The sequence below is a fragment of the Scyliorhinus canicula genome, chromosome 7 (assembly GCF_902713615.1).
Source record: "Scyliorhinus canicula chromosome 7, sScyCan1.1, whole genome shotgun sequence".
Classification (NCBI taxonomy): domain Eukaryota; kingdom Metazoa; phylum Chordata; class Chondrichthyes; order Carcharhiniformes; family Scyliorhinidae; genus Scyliorhinus; species Scyliorhinus canicula.
Genome location: NC_052152.1, coordinates 79,240,076 through 79,261,411, shown reverse-complemented (window position 1 = coordinate 79,261,411; position 21,336 = coordinate 79,240,076). Strand labels below are relative to the sequence as shown.

At 46.0% G+C, this 21,336-nt stretch overlaps 1 protein-coding gene across 1 annotated transcript in view; it reads right to left on the bottom strand.

The window, feature by feature from the left end:
- Nucleotides 1–21,336, bottom strand: part of gk (glycerol kinase) — a 180,921-nt gene that overhangs the window by 100,806 nt on the left and 58,779 nt on the right. Inside the window, exon 8 of the mRNA XM_038802252.1 lies at nucleotides 18,441–18,507. Within this exon, the coding sequence (XP_038658180.1) occupies nucleotides 18,441–18,507 (67 nt within the window). The remainder of the gene's footprint in view (nucleotides 1–18,440; nucleotides 18,508–21,336) is intronic.

Sequence of the window (21,336 nt, the reverse complement as noted above, 5' to 3'; positions counted from 1 at the left end):
ACGTCATATGACGCGTCAGCCGGCGCTAACTCCGGCAAGCGGGTTTAACGATTTTCGTTAAGCCCGACTTGTCGGAGCCTCCGACGTCGGGCTGCTAGCCCCGACGGGGGACCAGAATCGGTCCCCCGTCGGGAAGGGGCGCGCTGCCGTAAAACCCGCCCGGGTTTTACGGCAGTTTTACGATTTCTCCCGTTTTGGGAGAATTTCGCCCCCTGTATTTAAAAAAAAAAATCATTTTTAGGATATGGCATTGCTGGCTAGGCCAGAATTTATTGCCCATCCCCAATACTCTTGAGTTACCTTCTTGAACTGCTGCAGTCCATGTGGTGTAGGTAGAGCCACAGAGATGTTAGCGAGAGGGTTCCATGATTTTGAGCCAGCAACAGTGACAGAACGGTGATGTCTTTGCAAGTCAGGATGGTGAGTGGCTTGGAGGGGAATTTTGTGGTGGTGGTGTTCCCATGTGCCTGTTGCCATCGAGGGTGATTGAGATCAAGAGTTTGGAAAATGCTGACTAAAGAGCCTTGGTGAGTTCCTGCAGTGTATCTTGTATATGATGTACACTGTTGCTGTCGTGTTTTTGGTGGGAGTTAATGTTTTTGGCAAATGGGGTACCAATCAAGCAAGCTGTTTTATCATGGATGCTGCCAAGCTTCGAATGTTTTTGGAGCTGCACTCATCCAAGCATATGGAGAGTATCCAGCCACACTCTTAAATTATGCCTTGTAGATGGTGGACAGGTTTTGGGGAGTCAGGAGATGAGTTACCTGCCACAGGATTCCTAACCTCTGGACCGCTCTTATAACCACAGTATTTATATGGCTGATCCAGTTCAGTTTCTGGTCAACAGTAACTCCCAGATGTTGATTGTGGGGGTTTCAGCGACTGCAATGTCACGGGGCGACGGTAAGATTCTCTCTTTTCTGAGATGGTCATTGTCTGGCACGTGTGGAGTGAATGTTAATCGTCACTTATCAGCCCAAGCCTGGATACTGGGTACAGTCCAGCTCTTGCTGCATTTTGATATATATATATATATATATATAAATATAAAATACATACCTTATATGATGTATAAAATATATCAGTTCTATATTACATAAAACGTGTCAAACCTCTCATAATTTTCCTATGAGCCTTACCTCCATAATTATCCTGAAAAATGTAGTTTCTACTCTCAGACATTGTTAATGTGGTTCTATGAATTCAGTACCAAAATACATTACTGATTGTCCTGAATCATAGCATTAGATCAATTGTATTTCCAACAAACAATGGCTAAACTAAAACTTCATTAACTGATGTCAATCCGCCCCATAAAATTACATACAACCTTTCAAACAGACACATTAAACCAACTGGATGAAAGCCTTGATTTTAATCCAAACATCTGACAAGTTGTCCAAATCATGGATTTTCCAATTACCCGAATAATAAAAATAAAATGAAACAATAAATTTAATTTTGATTAGCATGTCATGTATTTTCACCGTTACATCGAATTATTAGTAAGCAGACTACAGGGATGGTGAAGCAGAGGTTCATGTGTCACCACCAGGCTGGGACTTCCATTCAGATATCCAACAAAGCACCCCTCCTATATCATCCTGCTGTGATGCTTGCCAAAGAGCCTTAGAGAAATCTCTTCATTTGTAAAAGGCCAGCAACTGCAGCAGCCCACTTTAGATGCAGAACATTAGGGGAAGGAGAGCACACAACAGCAGGGCCATTTCACGACTTCAGTACTTCCCAAAGCACATGACAACCATTTAGGGTACTTTGAAGGGTTGTCATGGAAATGCCAGTAGCTGATTTGTGTACCGAAATGTACAAAGATTGGTTAATCTGTTTTAGATTTGTTGGTGAAGGGACTGGGTAGGATACCAGAATACTATGATGTGATACAAAAGCAAAATACTACCGATGGATGCTGGAAATCTGAAATAAAATCTAAAAGTGCAGGAAAAACTCAGCATGTCAGGCAGCCTCTCTGGACAGAAATAAGAGTTAACGTGTCAGGTCGATGGCTGTTAATCAGAATGCTACTATAGGTTCTTTTACATCCACTTGAGGGGACATAAAGGACTTCAGTTTAACATCACATCCGAAAAGCAGCTTCTTTGATATTGCAGTACCTCTTCACTCAGTACCACCAACGCAGATTTTGTGCTCAGGTTTTTGAAGTGGGAATTGAATTTACAACATTCTGCGTGAGGGAGAGACTGAGTGAGAGAGAAAAGGCAGGAAAGAAAAAAAATACATGAGTTAATGGATGTCCATCCCTCCACTACAGGCAAGTGAGATATGAAGATGGTAGACACTGACTGTGAGGTCTCCAGGGTTCCAGTTTCGAATCCCGACTTCGGTCACTATCTGTGTAGAGTCTGCACGTTCTCCCCATGTCTGCATGGGTTTCCTCCGGGTGCTACAGTTTCTTCCCACACTCCAAAGATGTGCAGGTTAGGTGGACTGGCCATGCTAAATTGCCCTTAGTGTCAAAAAAGGTAAGTTGGGGTTACTGGGTTATAGGGATAGGGTGGAGGTGTGTGCTTGGATGGGGTGCTCTTTCCAAGGGCCGAATGGCCTCCTTCTGCACTGTAAATTCTATGAAATTCTATAACCTCTGGAGACTGACTGTTGGAAAGGCATTGGAAGTGGCAAGCCGAAGAGGGTCCAGAGAAAACAGGCCAGCAAATAGGCACCATCTTCCTCTGCGGCGTATCCAGCAGGAGAGCACCATGCTCGAGTAAGGTGCCTGAGACACGCTTGACGCAACGTTAACCACCATGGCACAAACCATCATCTTACAAGACTGAAGATTACAATTAATTACTGGATACTGACTTGACTCTCACACCTTGTTGGCACACACACCCTTGCAGACTTGGTGTATAGAACATAGAACATAGAACAGTACAGCACAGAACAGGCCCTTCGGCCCTCGATGTTGTGCCGAGCAATGATCACCCTACTTAAACCCACGTAACCCGTATACCCGTAACCCAACAATCCCCCCATTAACCTTACACTACGGGCAATTTAGCATGGCCAATCCACCTAACCCGCACATGTTTGGACTGTGGGAGGAAACCGGAGCACCCGGAGGAAACCCACGCACACACGGGGAGGACGTGCAGACTCCACACAGACAGTGACCCAGCCGAGAATCGAACCTGGGACCCTGGAGCTGTGAAGCATTGATGCTAACCACCATGCTACCATGAGGCCCCAATCGTATGCCGTATCTTATTAAATTGTAAAATGCAAACAAACAAAAGACAACAGATAATTATCAGCATGCAACGCTAAATATCGATTTAAAATTCCCAATATAGTTTAGATTTTCTATTAAGTGTGATTGCCAGGCATCACAACAACCAGCAACAAAAAAGGATGCAACCATAAACCCAACATTTCGCTTTTCTTCCATAGTTAGACATCATTAATTATTTTAGAAGTTTATAACTTTTACAATTATAACAACCTTCAAATGAAATCAACTAATATTTCTGGTACATTTCCATATGACTAAATGTAGTTAACATTTATACTACTCCAGTTTATAAGTAGTTCAGAATATAGCCAAATATGTAATATGGACAATGCTCAGATCAGGAATGGAACAGAAAAAAAAATTGGAGGACAATGGAGGAAAGGAGGAAAACAGATAATCTGAAGAACTTTTCCAAAATCCGAGTAGGTAAATACAAATTTTCATTTTAGAATCATTGAATCCAAGAGCACAGAAGGCCACCATTCAGTCCATCATGTCTGTGTCAGCTGTTGAAAAGAGCGAGTCAATTCGACAGGTTCCCCTGCTTCTTCCTCAAATCCCTGGAACCATTTCCTTCAAATTTCGTTTTTAAAGTTCCTATTGAATCTGTTTCCACCACTCTTTCAGGCTGTGCATTCAACGGTATAATAATTTGGTGCGCAACAATATTTCACCTCATCTGATCTCTGGTTCTTTTGCCAATTATCTTAAATCTATGTCCTCTAGTACTGAACTTTCAATCTGGATGAGTATGCGACCACCGTCACAGACTTCATCAGTAAGTGTGTCGAAGACTGTGTACCAAAGAAGCCAAGATGGGTATTCCCCAATCGGGAGCCCTGGATCAACCAAAAGTGATTGGTTACTCCCTGCTGGAGTTGCGGACGAAGGCGTTCAAGTCTGACAACCCTGACCTATATCCGAAATCCAGGTACGGTAGGGATGCAAAAAGACAATACCGCATCAAACTAGAGTCTCAGGCCAACGACACTAACCCACAACGACCATGGAAGCCTACACAAGATCACAGGCTATAAAGCAAGGCCAGGTGAAATATCTGGGGCTGGAGCATCCCTACCCGATGATATGAGCAAGTTCTATGCCTGCTTTGAGCAGTCAGCTAATGTATCAGTTCCACCCGCCCCAACACACACATACCCACTATTACAGCCTCAGAGCTGCCTTCTTGAAAGTGAATCCGCGGAAAGTGACGAGCCCCGACGGAGTCCCTGGGCGAGCACTTAGAGCCTCCACAGACCAGCTGGCGAGTGTATTTGCAGATATCTTCACCACCTCAATCCTCTGCTCTGAGGTCCCCACCTCCTTCAAGAAGACCACCATAATACCAGTACCAAAGAAGAACAAGGTAGCGTGCCTCAACAACTACCGACCAATGACCCTAACGTGTTATCATGAAATGCTTCGAGCAGCTAGTCATGAGACGGATCACTGCCAGCCCCCCAGACAGTCTTGATCCACTGCAGTTTGCCTATCACCGCAACCGGTCCACAGCAGATGCTATCTCACTGGCTCTGCGATCAACACTCAAATACCTCGACAAGGACACCTGTGTAAGACTGCTGTTCATGGGCTGCAGCTCTGCCTTCAACACCATTATCCCAACAAGACTAATAACCAAACTCCGCAATCTTGGATTTGACCCCTTCCTGTGCAGCTGGATGCTTGACTTCCTCATCAACAGACCGTAATCTGTCAGGATAGGCAACAGCACCTCCTCCACAATAGTCCCCAACACTGGAGCCCCGCAAGGATCTGAGCTCAGTCCTCTACTGTACTCCCTATATACACATTACTGTGTGCCAAGATTTAACTCCAACTGAACCTCCACATTAACTTGAGAGAATCGTGAACAAGGACTCCCAAGTCCCTTTGTGCTTCTGCTTTCCGAAGCATTTCCCCATTTAGAAAATAGTCTATGCCTAGATTCCTCCTTCCAAAGTGCATAACCTCACACTTTTCCACATTGTATTTCATTTGCCACTTCATTGACCACTCTCCTAGCTTGTCCAAATCCTTCTGCAGCCCCCTTGCTTCCTCAATACTACCCCTCTACAGATCTTTATATCCTCTGCAAACTTAGCAACAATGCCTTCAGTTCCTTCTTCCAGATCATTAATGTATATTGTAAAAAGTTGTGGTCCAAGCACAGACCACTGAGGCACACCACTAGTTACCGGCTGCCATCCTGAAAAAGACCCCTTTATCCCCAATCAATCAATCAATCAATCAGCAGAAACAGTTTCATGTTCGACAATCAACCTTCGGAATTTTGAATTAAATCTCAATTTTACTGTCTCTGCATCAAGGAACACAATCCTAAAACCTGGGATTTTCATGATATGATGAGGCAGAAACGCAAGTGTACAGGTTAGAATTTGCCAGTTACGATCCCAGTTGATGCTATAACTCCTTGGGAAGATCTCAGAACAGAACACTAGCTCAAACGTTTACTTATTTTTATAAAATATGGGTGAGCAGAGTCACAGGGATGCTAATTAGTAGTAACAAGAATTTTTAAAAAAATTAAACATGAAAAGTTGGATGATTATACAATACTCCTTTATTCCCTCCCCCCTTAGCTTAACAATTACACATAGGTGTTAGGATTAACACGGGTTAGAAAGTACATTTCAAGCTACAATGGTCTCATTAACACACAAAGTCCCTTTTAAACATACCAGATGACTGTGGTCAAATACACACACTCTGCTCTGAACCCATGTTAATGTCTGTGGATTTCTGCTAAGAATTCCCCAGATGATTACAGGCTTTTCCAAATTTCACTGCCAAAAGCAGGGTTTAAAATCCTGTCTCCTAATAATGCTTTTCCCTAGTTGTTTGCATTACCAAAATCCAGTCCAGCTTTTACAATTGACTCTTAACCTAAGCTTCTGCCAAAATTCCAGTCTAGGATTTTATATCAACCACTTTGAGTTTCACTGTGTTGATGGCTTTACAAGCTGTTCACACTTGCTTTAACTCTCAATTCCCAGACTGTATTAAAATTACATTAAACGGCTTCTGGTGGCGGCTATGAAGGAGTAAGTTGCACATTTGGTGGCTACCGCTCGGGTCGGACATTTGGACCTTTCCCTCCGATTGTCTACCTAACTTGAATTGCAAAACTGATGACAGAAGCAATTGTGTACAGAATTCGCACATTGGTGCATGGAGAGAAGGACTAAAAGTGCTTGCAAAGGCAGAAACAGAAAGACAGAGCAGGATTGGGCTGAAGCTGCAGTAGGTGACAGCATGGCGGAGGACCGGACCTCTGGTTTGCTGACCCAGCAGTAAACGGAGCAGCTGATGCAAGTGATTCAGAAAGACTTTGCTAAGCAGAAACGGGACTGCTTGGACCAAATAAAAGAGTCGATTGAGCGGCTGGAGAAGGTGGAGAAGGTGGAGGACCTAGAGAATAAGTCCTGCCGGCAGAACTTGAGAATTATTGGGCTCCCGGAGGGGTCCGTAGGAGCGGATGCTTGGGGCATACATTGCATACATTGCAGACATGTTTGAGAAGCTGCTGGGGGATGGGGCATTCTCCTGGCCCTTGGAGGTGGAGAGGGCTCACAGAGGACTCGCGAGGAAGCTGCAAATGGGAGAATCCCCCCCCCCGCCCCCCCACCCCCCACCGAGGGCAATGGTGGTAAAATTCCACAGGTACTCGGATAAGAGCACATTCTACAGTGGGCAAAGCAGACACGGAGTTGTAAGTGGGACAACAGTATCCTGCGGGTTTACCAAGACCCAAGTGTGGAGGTGGCCAGGAGAACAGCAGGCTTCAACCAGATTAGGTCGATCCTTTTTAAGAAAAAGGTGAAGTTCGGACTGTTGAATCCGGCCCATCTCTGGGTCACGCACGATGAACTGTACTTTTATTTCGAGTCGCCTGAGGACACGCTGGACTTCATGAAAAGGAAAGGACTGGTGGTGGACTGAGAACTTTTGAACTTTGCTGCAACTTTCATGTTTTTATTTGTTTTTCTGTTCTTTTAAAAAACATTCTCATTTTTCGTTTTGTGGAAGCTGTTTGTAATGCCTTCTGTATTGATTTGGGACCAGTGGCAGAGCCGAGTGAGTTAAGGTTTTCATTTGCACTTTTGGGGGATGGAGGTGGGCTTGTTTAGATCTTGGTTTTTTCTGTCAGGCAATTGTGTGGGGATTGTTTGATGTTGGAGTATGTTTGTATGAGCGGGGGTGGGGGGGGGGAGACTATCTGGTGCCAGGGATGCGGGCCTAGCTCACGGAAGCACAGTGGGGGGGGGGGGGGGGGTGCGCATATGTTTGGTTTATTTAAGGAGTTGGGTTACAGAAGTGTTGTTATTAGGGGGGAGAGGGGGGTAAATATTCTATTGACGAGGGAGGGACTTGGGCTAAGGGACAGTGAGGAGGTTGGGGGCGGAGGCTGTCTGGGGGCGGGGCGGTGGAGGGGCGGGCCGGTGGAGGGGCGGAGCATGGACTGGAGGTGGGCCCAAAAAAGGGGATGGCTGATCGGCGAAGGGGGGGTGCAATGAGCCCCCCAACTAGGCTGATCACCTGGAATATTCAAGGGTTAAATGGGCCGGTCAAGAGGGTACGTGTATTGGCGCATCTTAGGGGACTGAAGGCGGACGTGGTAATGTTGCAGGAGACGCACCTTAGAGTAACTGACCAGATTAGATTGAGGAAAGGCTGGATCAGTCAGGTCTTTCACTCGGGACTGAATTCAAAGACTAGAGGGGTGGCGATCCTGATCAATTAGCAGGTGGTGTTTGAGGCGGGTAGAATAGTCTCAGATGTGGGAGGTTGGTACATTATGGTCAGTGGGAAACTGGAGGGGGTGCAGGTGGTATTAGTAAATGTGAACGCGCCAAATTGGGGTGATGTGGAGTTTATAAAGAGGATGTTGGGAAAGATACCGGTCCTGGACTCGCAAAGGTTGGTCATGGAGGGGACTTCAACAGTTATGGACCCTGGTTGGACCGGTCAAGCTCGAAAACGGGTAGGGTGCCAGCAATGTCAAAGGAACTAAATGGGTTCATGGAGCAGATTGGGGGGGGGGGGGGGGGGGGGGGGGGAGAGAAAGAGTGGATCCAAGGAGATTTGGGCAGCCGAGGGTGAAGGAGTTCTCCTTCTACTGTACTCACACGTGCATAAAGTGTACTCCCAGATTGATTTCTTTATTTTGAGCAGGGCCTTATTGGTAGGGGTGGTGGACACGGAGTACTCGGTGATCACAATCTCAGACCATGCTCCGCACTGGGTTGACCTGCAGGTTAGTAAAGACACTTACCAGCGCCCGCACTGGAGGTTAGATGTGGGACTTTTGGCTGATGAAGGGGTGTGCGAGGGGCTGAGGAAATGTATTCAGAACTACCTGCAGGTCAACGACATGTGGGGAAATTTCAGCAGCGATGGTCTGGGAAGCACTGAAGGCAGTGGTCAGAGGGGAGCTGATCTCGATACGGGCCCATAGGGAGAAGGTGGACAGGGCAGAGACAGACCGACTGGTAAAGGAGATACTACAGATCGATAGAGGTATGCGGAGACCCCAGAGGCAGGGCTTTTAAGGGAACGGCGGAGGCTACAGGCGGAGTTCGGCTTGTTAACCACAGGGAAGGCAATGGAGCAGCTGAGAAAGGCAAGGGGGGCGATCTAGGAATATGGAGGCAAGGCCAGCAGAATGCTGGCGCAGCAGCTTAGAAAGACGGAGGCAGCCAGGAAGATAGGGAAAGTAAATGATGGAGATGGGAACCTGGTTGGAGATTCAGCAGCGGTGAATAAGGTGTTTAGGGATTTCTACAGTAGGCTGTATAGGTCGGAACCCCCTACAGGGCCGGAGGGGATGAGGCACTTTTTGGAGGGGCTGAATTTCCCAAAGGTGGGCAGGGAGCTGGTAGAAGGGCAAGGGGGCCCCGATTGGGTTGGAAGAGATAGCGGAGGGTTTGAAGGCCATGCAGTCGGGTAAAGCCCCAGGGCCAGATGGGTATCCAGTGGAGTTCTATAAAAAGATCTCTGTTGAATTTGGATGCCAAATTGCTGGCCAGAATTTTGTCCACCAGGATTGAGGATTGTGTTCCAGACATTATTGGGGAGGACCAGACGTGGTTTGTGAAGGGTAGGCAGTTGGTAGCCAATGTAAGAAGGTTGTTAAATGTGATCATGATGCCCCCGGAAGGTAGGGAGGTGGAGGTAGTGATCGCAATGGATGCAGAAAAGGCTTTTGATCAGGTAGAATGGGATTATCTGTGGGAGGTACTGGGACGGTACGGATTTGGGCGGGGCTTTATTGGCAGGGTCAGGTTGCTGTATCAGGCTCCTGTGGCAAGCGTACGGACAAATAGGACAACGTCGGACTATTTTAGACTGCACCGGGGGACGAGACAGGGATGCCCCCTCTCCCCATTGTTGTTCGCGCCAGCTATAGAGCCGTTGCCAATTGCTCCGAGAGCCTCAAGGGGCTGGTCCAGGGGCGCACACAGAGTCTTGTTTTATGCAGACGACCTGCTTCTGTATGTATTGGACCCAATAGAGGGTATGGAAGAAATCATGAAGATTCTAGGGGAATTTGGCCAGTTTTCGGGGTATAAGCTAAATATGGGGAAAAGTGAGATGTTTGCAGTCCAAGCGAGGGGACAGGAGAGGCGATCGGGGGAGCTGCCCTTTAGATTAGTAGGGGGATCAAAGTGGCATGGGAATGGGACCGGCTGCATAAATTAAATCTGGCCCAACTAGTAGACCAAATGAAGGACAATTTTCGGAGATGGAACGCGCTCCCGTTGTCATTAGCTGGGAGGGTGCAGACGGTGAAGATGACGGTCCTCCCGAGATTCCAGTTTGTATTTAAGTGTCTTCCCATCTTTATGCCTTTTTTTAAACGGGTCAACAAAGTTGCTTTGTTTGGGCGGGCAAGACCCCGCGAGTGAGGAAGATAATGCTTCAGTGGAGTCGGGGAGAGGGCAAGCTGGTGCTGCCAAATTTTAGTAACTATTACTGGGCGACAAATATAGCCATGATCAGGAAGTGGGTGGTGGGGGAGGAGTCGGCATGGGAGCGTATGGAGGCGCTTCATGCAAGGACACCAGTCTCGGGACGTTGGTAACTGCGCCTCTCCCGTTCCCGGCGGCACGGTACTCCACCAGCCCCGTGGTGGTGGCGGCCCTGAGAGTCTGGGGGCAATGGAGGAAACATGTGGGAGCAGAGGGAGCATCGGTCTGGTCCCCAATCTGTAATAATCCCAGGTTTGCCCCGGGAAGTATGGATGGAGGGTTCCGGATATGGCGGAGAGCAGGGATTGAGAGGATGGGGGATATGTTTATAGAGGGGAGCCTTCCGAGTATGAGGGAGCTGGAGGAGAAGTTTGGGTTAGGGAGGGGAAACGAATTCAGGTATCTGCAGGTGCGGGAATTTGTATGTAAACAGGTAAGGGGGATTCAGGACAGGGTAGTTTCCAGAGGGTGGGTAGGAGAAGGGAGTGTCTCTGACATTTACAAGGAACTTATGGGGTCAAAGGAGACACAGACCGAGGAGCTGAAGCGCAAGTGGGAGGAGGAGCTGGGAGGAGAGATAGAGGATGGTCTATGGGCAGACGCGTTGCGTCCGTAACATGTGCCAGGCTCAGCCTGATACAATTCAAGGTCATTCATCGGGCTCACATGACAGATTCTTTGGGGTGGAAGACAGGTGTGCAAAATATGCAGAAGGACCAGCGAACCATGCCCACATGTTGTGGACATGTCCGAAGCTTAGGGGATTTTGGCAGGGGTTTGCAGATATCATGTCCACGGTGTTTAAAAACAAGGGTGGCACTGAGTCCAGAGGTGGCGATTTTCGGGGTGTCGGAAGACCTAGGAACCCAGGAGGAGAAAGAGGCAGACGTTCTGGCCTTTGCTTCCCTGGTAGCCTGGAGATGGATATTATTAGCTTGGAAGTACTCGAAGCCCCCAAAGTCGGAGACCTGGGTATCGGACAAGGCTAGCTTTCTCTGTTTGGAGAAAATCTTGTTCGCCTTGAGAGGGTCACTGTTAGTGTTCGCCCGGAGGTGGCAAAACATTCATCGAAGCATCTTTGCATCCTCCTCATGGCTCACCCTCCCACCCATCACCTACCTCTCTCAATTTACACTCATTCAAATAATAATCTGCCTTCCTATTTTTGCTGCCAAAGCGTACAACCTCACATTATACTGCATCTGCCATGCATGTGCCCACTCACTCAGCCTGTCCAAATCCCGCTGAAGCATCTCTGCATCCTCATCACAGCTCACCCTCCCACCCAACTTTGTATCATCTGCAAATCTGGAGATAACACAAATGCATCAACTAATTTGTACACACTTGAACATGATGGTTTGCAGACAACCTTTCCTAACATGGAAAACATTCTGAAATTATTTTTAACAATACCTGTCACAAATGCCTCCGGTGAACATTCTTCCTCTGTATTGAAAAGAGTGAAAAATTATCTGCGAAGTACGCTGAGTCAGGAATATTTGACAAGTTCAGCAATACTGACGACTGACAATGCATCCGTTGAAGATTTCACCGATGATGATGTTAGTGATGATTTTATGAAGGAAAAGTGCAGAGGAAACGTTATCTAAATTGTTATGGAATGGAAACAACTGACGAAGCAAAAGAAACGGATGCTCTGCAATTGATTGGGATGGGTCCGTTCTATGAATCACGAAGGCAATGGCAAAGAGGCTACATGCTGCCCATTAGGCAGTGATTCCGATAGTTCCTCAGTAGACGCTGAAGCTTGCCAATGAAAAAGGTGTCGGCCGACTTAACACTGGTACTGGTTTGATTTCTCTTTTTAAATCATGACTATGATTCTAACTTCTTCAGCTGCAATGCTTAGTATGTACATGGACCAATACTGCTACATGATAAGCCAAATACAAGATGATCAAAGTACCCAGCTTCATTTTTAATGCTTCTAGCTCCTCTCACCAAACTACTGGTGATTGTTCATCTGTGAACTGGGATTGGCGAGAAGTGTTGGATGCTGGCTGAAGAGACATATATGAATAAAGTACCTATGAAAAAAAAATGGCACGGTAGCACAGTGGTTAGCACTGTTGCCTCACATCTCCAGGGTCCCAGGTTCGATCCCCGGCTTGGGTCACTTGTCTGTGCGAAGTCTGCACAGGCTTCTTCCGGGTGCTCTGGTTTCCTCCCACGGTCCAAAGATGTGCGGGTTAGGTGGATTGGCCAGTCTAAATTGCCCTTAGTGTCCAAAAAGGTTAGGTGGGGTTGCGGGGATAGGGCGGAGTTGTGGGTTTAAGTAGGGTGCTCTTTCCAAGGGCTGGTGCAGACTCCATGGGCTGAATGGCCTCCTTCTGCACTGTAAATTCTATGATTCTATGAATCTAAAAATCTGTCCCTCTCCATGTTCTCCATTCAAAATTCTGTTCTTGAAACGAGAACATATGCTGGTCTGATATAATGGCTGGGGTCCACAAGCAGACAGTTATAACCGGTGAACATAGAACATAGAACAGTACAGCACAGAACAGGCCCTTTGGCCCTCGATGTTGTGCCGAGCAATGATCACCCTACTCAAACCCACGTATCCACCCTATACCCGTAACCCAACAACCCCCCCCTTAACCTTACTTTTTAGGACGCTACGGGCAATTTAGCATGGCCAATCCACCTAACCCGCACATCTTTGGACTGTGGGAGGAAACCGGAGCACCCGGAGGAAACCCACGCACACACGGGGAGGACGTGCAGACTCCGCACAGACAGTGACCCAGCCGGGAATCGAACCTGGGACCCTGGAGCTGTGAAGTATTTATGCTAACCACCATGCTACCGTGCTGCCCCGTGGAAGACCTGTTCCACCAACAGGTAGAGTCACCAGAGTAGGTGGCACAGTGCTACAGAGTAAGTAGGGAATGTGTACCCTGGGAGCCCTCAACATTTGAGTCCGATCCCCATAATGTATCATGGCATCAGGTCAAATGTGGCGAAGAAACCTCCTGCTGACTACCACCCACCAACCTCCCTGAGCTGATGAATCAGTACTCCTCAGTGTTGAACACCACTTGGAAGATGCACTGTGGTTAGCAATAGCACAGAATGTACATTGGGTAGGGGACTTGAATTTTATTTTATTCATTTACTGAGTGTGGTGTCGCTAGCTCGGCTAGCATTTATTATCCTTCCTGAATTGCCCTTGAGAAGGTGGTGGTGAGTTACCTTCTTGAACCACTGCAGTCCCTGTGATATAGGTACACACAAGAGTGTATTCGGGAAGGAATTCCAGGACTTCCGGTGGCGGCCATGGTGTGAGTGGTCACACACAGGGCAGGTCCTACTCAAAGGCATAAGAAAGACCACTTTTTACCCGATGTATGGTGTAATTTCGACAAAAAGGTGTAGTTGAAAGTTGGAAGCGTAGTTTCCCCCGGGAGTGGTATGTCTGCTGGTTACCAAATCCAACAGAAGGCGGTGAGAGACCTGGCCAAAGAGTTGCAGGAAACCTGTGGCGCAGTAGCCAGTGGAAGAATGGTGGAGGGGGAAGGGCTGGTGCATGGTGGAAAGTCCCACATGGAGCAGTTGATGGCTTTTATTAAGGAGGGGTTCCACCAGGAGAGGCAGATGCGGGAGGATCACTCGAAGGCCATCGAAGCACTGTGACAGCCCTGAAGAGCTCGATGGAGTGGGTGGAGCTGTGAAGCATTTATGCTAACCACCATGCTACCGTGCTGCCCCAGTGGTGAGTAACCACAATTCCCCCATCTCTCTCAAAACTGGCCTTCAGAAAGTCTCCTTCTGGACAAAGAATGGAATCCTGCCAGTCAGATGCCAACAAAGTCACTGATATTAGACTTGGACTGGACACTGCACTTCATTGGAGTATTTTCTCCTGCACGACCTTTTCTGGGTCCTTCTCTCCTGCACTGGCCTGTGCTGTGCTGTGCTCCAGTCATATCATCAGCTGATTTCTCTATCCCATTGCTCATCAGTCATTTCTGAATTTGCTCCCCTCAAGTCACACAGATTGCAATATTGACCATCACTTCCACCATGCTGACAATAGGTAGGCTTGGATTTCAATTAATCAATTACAGGCTTGTTTTTAGAAGTTAAAAAGCACTAAAGCAGTTAACAGCGATTTGTCTATTTTCCTGTATTTTTGTGGCTTGCAATGTGCGAGCTGTGGATGCGCTGGGTCAGAAGGATATTGATGTCATTGTGGGTGGGACTTGTGTAATTTGGGGTGGGGCTGCCATGTCACTAGAGGGCTGGCCATAACGTGGGGCCCCTGCAAAGGGAGAACGCACAGGGCCCCAAAAGTGTAAGTTCACCTCTGCTTCCCAAGGTCCTGTCTCCAACTGCCCACAAGTTCAACTAAAAGTAAAACGTCAAAGCTTTTTTACTGTACAAGGCCCCAATTGTTAAGCAATATCGCATACCCCTGCAGACCTATTTATTTGCTCTTCACGCCGAAGCCCTCTCAAAGCACAATAAAAACACAGTTGCAACTTAACCAATCCCCACATATACGAACACCTTTGTCGACCATGAATTTAACTATAGATTTTACCCGTCTAGGCACAGAAACATTAAATTAAACTCATTTAAAACTATACTATATTTCTAACATTTACCAATACAAATCTAGTTCCCTTAGACTGGGATGCACGGTGGCACAGTGATTAAGACCCTGCCTCACAGTGCTAGGGTCCTGGGTTCCATTATGGTCTTGGGTGACTATGTGGAATTTGTACGTTCTCCTCGTGTCTGCGTGGGTTTCTTCTGGGTGCTCCGATTTCCTCCCACAGTCCAAAGATGTGTAGGTTAGGTGGGGGTAGGGTGGTGGCTTAGGCTTGATAGGTTGGTTTTTCAGAGGGTCGGTGCAGACTCGACGGGGCTGAATGGTATCTTTATGCACTGTAGGAATTCTATGATTCAGTTAAAACTACCTTTGTTTTCTTAACAGGTACCAGCTCCCCAGCATAGTCCAGACTTCTGGCCATTTTCCAGGAGGCTGGGTCAGTCTGGAATAGCCATCCACCTCGGCTATTGAACCAAGTAAGTGTGCTTTTTCTACATTCAGTAAAAGTTTCCAGTTGGCAGTTAAGCCTTCTGCAGTGGCCAAAACATGGCTAGAAGGAAGGAAGCAGTCTCCTAGTGGCAGACTCAGGGGATGTTAATGCTTAGGATTGCTTTTAGAAACTCCCTGCTGGCGATGCTGAAATATGGTAATAATCAGTCAGATAGACGTGGCCACTTTTAAATCATAAATTTTAAAATTCATCTCAAGGCATTAACTCACGTGTAATGGTCGGTTGCTGCTTTTTTTTTTTACTGCTGAAGGATCTCCTACTGGTTCTCAGGCCCACCATTCTTAGCTGTATGGGGAGCCTACCCTCTGGCCATTCAAGGGCCAATCCTACAAAAATTGAATCGGTTAGCTATTCTCAACATGTTGCAGAATTTGGATTTCACATTTGATCCCGACGTCGACATCTTGAGGCCAAATGGAAAATTCAGCCGCTCCAGTCAATTCATATTACAGAGGTCCCTCACACCCTTTATACTATTTCAGCAAATCTCCTCTGCATTCTTTCCAAGACCGTGACCCCTTCCTGAATTGTGTTGCCTTGACTTGGCCACAATGTGGCAATTTTAACATAGGAAAGCACATCGGATTGAATATCGGTGGGAGATTAAATTGGGAAAACTTCCGAATGTGTCAGAAAGCCAGATCTAACCCATCGATTTCTGGATTTTACTCTGCAGGCTAATGTTCAGGAAGCCAACCCACTCCCAGGCAGGTTAGCATTTTAAATATGCTAATGAGAATGGCAGCCTGCGATACAATCTGATTTGCAGATCTTGCAGCATGCAAATGAGTTCCCAGTCCTCATGAAATTGAGCAGCTGAAACAAGGGAAGGAGAGAGCTGGGGAAGGTTTACAGCTTCTCTATCACTGCTTGTGGACCAGAATAGGACATGCCAAAATCAAAGGGCCCTGGGTTGGCATCGGACAACCAACCAGAGCCAAGAATAGTTTCCTCTCATCTCATCGAAGGTCACTCAAGACTATTTCCCGCCTAAATGGTAGTCAAGCCTGTTCTTCAGGCTTACCTCCGGCGAGGTAACCTATCAAGGACAAAAGATACACAGTAGATTACTCCTGAGCTTGCGAGAAAATGCAAATCTGTGGGTTTAATGTTGAAAGCTCAATGAAAGAAAGACGGAAAAGATAGGAAAGATACTGGTTGGCAATCAGTTGCTCATGGTGTCCATCAGAGATCAGTATTGGGCCCACAATTGTTCACAATTTACATAGATGGCCTGGAGTTGGGACCAAGTGCATTGTGTCCAAGTTTGCAGACGACACTAAGATGAGTGGTAAAGCAAAAAGTGCAGAGGATACTGGAAGTCTGCAGAGGGATTTGGATAGTTTAAGTGAATGGGCTAGGGTCTGGCAGATGGAATACAATGTTGACAAATGTGAGGTTATCCATTTTGGTAGGAATAACAGCAAATAGAATTATTATTTAAATGATAAAATATTAAAACATGCAGCTTTGCCGAAAAACCTGGGTGTCCTCGTGCATGAGTCGTGAAAAATTGGTTTACAGGTGCAACAGGTGATTAAGGCGGCGAATGGTGCATTGCTGGAGGGATGGACTTTAAGACTAGGGAGGTTATGCTGCAACTGTATAACGTGTTAGTGAGGCCACACCTGGAGTATTGTGTTCAGTTGTGGTCTTCTTACCTAAGAAAAGATGTACTGGCGCCGGAGAGTGTGCAGAGGAGATTCACTTGGTTAATCCCAGAGTTGAGGGGATTGGATTACGAGGAGAGGTTGAGTAAACTGGGACTGTACTCATTGGAATTTAGAAGGATGCGGTGGCATCATATTAAAACATATAAAATTATGAAGGGAATAGATAGGATAGATGGGGGGAGGTTGTTTCCACTGGTGGGTGAAAGCAGAACTAGGGGTCATAACCTCAAAATAAGGAGAAGTAGATATAGGACTGACCTTAGGAGGACCTTCTTCACCCAAAGGGTTGTGAACGCATGGAATTCCCTGCCCAGTGAAGCAGTTGAGGCTCCTTCATTAAATGTTTTCAAGATAAAGATAGATCGTTTTTTGAAGAATAAAGGGTTATGGTGTTCGGGCGGGAAAGTGGAGCTCAGTCTACAAAAGATTAGCCATGATCTCACTGAATGGCGGAGCAGCCTCAAAGGGCCAGATGGCCTACTCCTGCTCCTAGTTCTTATGAAGGGACATGTTCAAATCGATCCACGATTGCAAAGTTAATCCTGGCTGGCCGGCTTTTCCCACTCTTTGGACGCCCAGTAGGCGAGGATTGCTGGTTCCCGAAGCTAAGTGCCTTTCCACTTATCTGCTGGATCCAGTGTGCCTGTCTCGCCAATTTCCCAACAATTAATCACTAACCCTCCATGGAACTCCAAACTCATGCCTCAGACCTCCAACTCGACACCCACCCCAAATTCATCTCTGATCTCCCAAGCCCTCCCCAGCCTCCAACAACCCAACCTTCACTGTTCTCCATGACTCTCTAAACCCCAGCCACCTCCTCTTTGTTCTCCAGCTGCAACCTGATGGCCAAGACTTTCCACCAGCCAACCAAGTAGCCATTTTATCTGTTTGAATGGATACAGCCAGGAATGGGGACAAAAACATTATTCATTAGGTCCTGTAATTAAATTAGTCAGAGCCTGTCTGGGTTTCCTAATCTCAATCCAACCCCCTGCTTCTTCCCATCAGAGTAAAAATCCAGCCTTAAATTCTCTACAAGAAAAAGGACTCCAATGATTATCCTCTAGTGAGTTGAAGCTCACCATCATCACTCTTGTCCAGACTGTTGGTTCTTAGCAAGACTTGGATAAAGTTACTGTCTGGGATTATAGATTTTGACCAGAGCTGGGGGGTCAACACTGTTCTGCTGGCTCTCATTGCTTGGTTTCCTCGCTTTGCCCAGTAACAAAATGTACAAATACCATTAATTTATCAGGTTTCCTGAAAATCAATTTGGGTAAATGCTACAGCAACAACTAAAAACGTTTGGAATATGGGTAACTTTGTCCAGAGGTCACATTTAACACAATGAATCAGTCTTATATTATCAATAATATCACTAATGCAGAAATAATTTGGATTGGCTCACCATTAATCCATAAATTTCTGATGAACTTTTCACTTCTGGGAGAATACTCATTGGAATATCAAAGAAGCTAGAATAGCAAACAAAGCAATTACAAACCAATAAAATCAAAGATCCAATTAAACATTTGATACTTGGAGCACAACTCTGCACCCAACCAAAGAAAACACAGACATTTTCAAATTTTAACCTTTAAGGATAATACGAATACTCTGCGGATATTTCTACTTTTTAAAACATTAAGTTCAAAAATGCACTATTGCAGCAGTAACATCAGTAAATATTTGGTGAATTTCAAAACTTGCAAAGGATATCAATTGACAAATTGGTCCTATGGAAGTCATTATACTGTATCTATTTAATCATTTTAAGAAAGACTGAAGTGGCACAAACATTCTGAAGGGGTCTTTTTGCAGCACAAAATATTTCAACTGGAACTGTGCAATTAACTCACTTATCAACGTGACACCATTTCTTATTACAGTCAAGTGATTACCAAAGACCAATATGCAACCTTTACCAAATTATGACCGAATCAGCCACATTCTTCCCATGGATCACTTACAGCACAAAAGCAATATTCAAGCGATGAATTAAACATTTGCAAATACAACAGTATCACATTGCTTTCACAAAACCAGTTTGAATCTGATCCCAGTCATGGGGATTTCCCAACATTTAACAATGGTAAAGCCAACAAGAAGGGTAAGCAACCAATTGCATTATAGTATTATCACAGACAGAAAAGCGGCAAATAAAATGCACTGAACTTCACAAACAGCAAAATAATTGATTGGGATGTTCAGGTTGGTTTAAGCTGGAAGCTGAAATATCATAAATAAACTATGTTGAATATCCTTTATCCATATATCCGAAAAATGAGGACATCAAAATCCAAACTTTGTCGAATTGACTCAAACATGAGCCGACATGAACCTGACCAACCTTTTGTGCAGGAAGTCAGTGCCAAACCAAGACAAACATCACCAACTGGACCCAACCTTTCACGCAGAAAGTCTAGTTGTTAGTCCGTACTATTTACAGTCAGACATTCTCGCCTTGTGATTTTTGTGGAATGTGTTCGGTCCAGCCAAGAAGTGTTTGGTTACATCATCTGTTGCAAATGGCACGTGGAGTGAATTTCCTCCTAAAAGCTTTGCAGTTAATTTGTATGTTAATGAAACAAGTAACACCATAGCACAGGTGTAATAAGTGTTACCAGGTAAGACGTAGGGTATGTGAGAGTTAGCAGACGGAGGAACAACCTAGTATTTGTAGTCATCATTGCTCTTGATTCAGAACATGTTCTTTCAATCTGCTTCTCAACTCAAACAGGGCCAGTTAATCTCATGAGTACCTATGCTCCAATGCTGTGCTCCACTACAGACTCTAAAAAGACCAGTTCTATGAGGAGCTTGATACTGCTAACAACAGAATCCTTAAGTCCGGACACCTTTACCGGCTGGTGGATTTCAAGGCAAGAATGGGTGGCATGGTCCTCTCATCTTAGACATCTTGGCCTGGGAAAAATAAATGAGAACAGAGTGACTACATGAGCTTTACTGCTACCATGAGCTTTGTGTAACTAACACAAATCATGTCACAAGATGTCCCGGAGACACCCAAGATCAGGGATTGGCACCAGTTGGATTTGACTAGCAAAGCTCCCAACATGCGCACTACCACAGTGCTGATTGTGATGCAGATTGTCCCTGCTGTGCTCCAAAGTGAGGATGCAACCATTGAAGTATTTTTTATTCAAAGGAGAAATGCCATCCTTGCGTCAACATTAGCCACTAAAGAATACTAGAGAAAAATTACTAGGAAGTAAGAGGAAAACTAATGAGACTAAGGTTGAAAAGTCCCTAGATCTGACGACCTGCATCCTTGGGTCTTAAAAGTGGCTGCTGTGAAAGTGGTTGCATTGGTTGCAATTGTCCAAAATTCACTCTTCAGGAACAATACCAGTGGATTAAAAATCCGTGAATGTAATTCCAACATATGCTCATTGCTAAGCCTACACTGTCTCAGCCATGTTCATCGGATGAATGGTGGCCATGCACCCAAAGATCTTCTGTATGGTGAACTAGCCACTGAGTCACTTTCTGCTAGGTGTCCATACCTCTATCAAGAGCCATGAGTTCCTTACAGGGAAGCCTACACCTTGTTCATGTGTTTCCTTAGATGAATGTATAATGTTTTTCTTCCAGTACTTGGCTCTTGGAGAGCCTGATCTCTTGTTGGGATGCTATGTCAATGTCCAGCCTATCAACTCCATGTTCATCAGAGCTGTCTTATGCGCATTATCAACCAGCTGCAAGTCTGTCAATCTCATGCACAAGGTTCTGATGTTCCAGCTTGCAAACAAAGAATTGGCACCTTCTTTCTTTGCAGTTGGTTCCTGGCGCAAAAGATTCTCTCCACTGGTGGACCAGAGACTCTTAGCTCTAAGCATCCGTTGAAACAAGTGGACCACGTCGAGTCAGCCTCTTACCAGTCGGAGGCTCTCCCACTTGAGGTGATCAGTGGAACATGATGGTTCCTCCCGCCATCTGACAACCCAGAGTACCCATTCTCTACACCAATCCGGTTGAGCTTATCATTGCAACTGCTGTCTCCTATGCTCAACAGCGAAACTAGGATGTTCTCTCAATGAAACAAGAGACCATCGAGACCATGGGCTGCCCAAACATCAGAGCCCCCTCGTTGACCTCTATGGCTGTGTCCAAAGGAATGTACAGCACTATATTTGAAATCGGCTTAGTGGCAGAGGTTGCCAAAAAGATGACTTATTTGGACATCAGACCGCCTTTAGACTCCAATCCAGTTTTTGTGTCAGGGCTTATTTCTTTAGCCTTCAACTCTCCGAAGGTATCTACAAGACCATGGAGCTATGTGG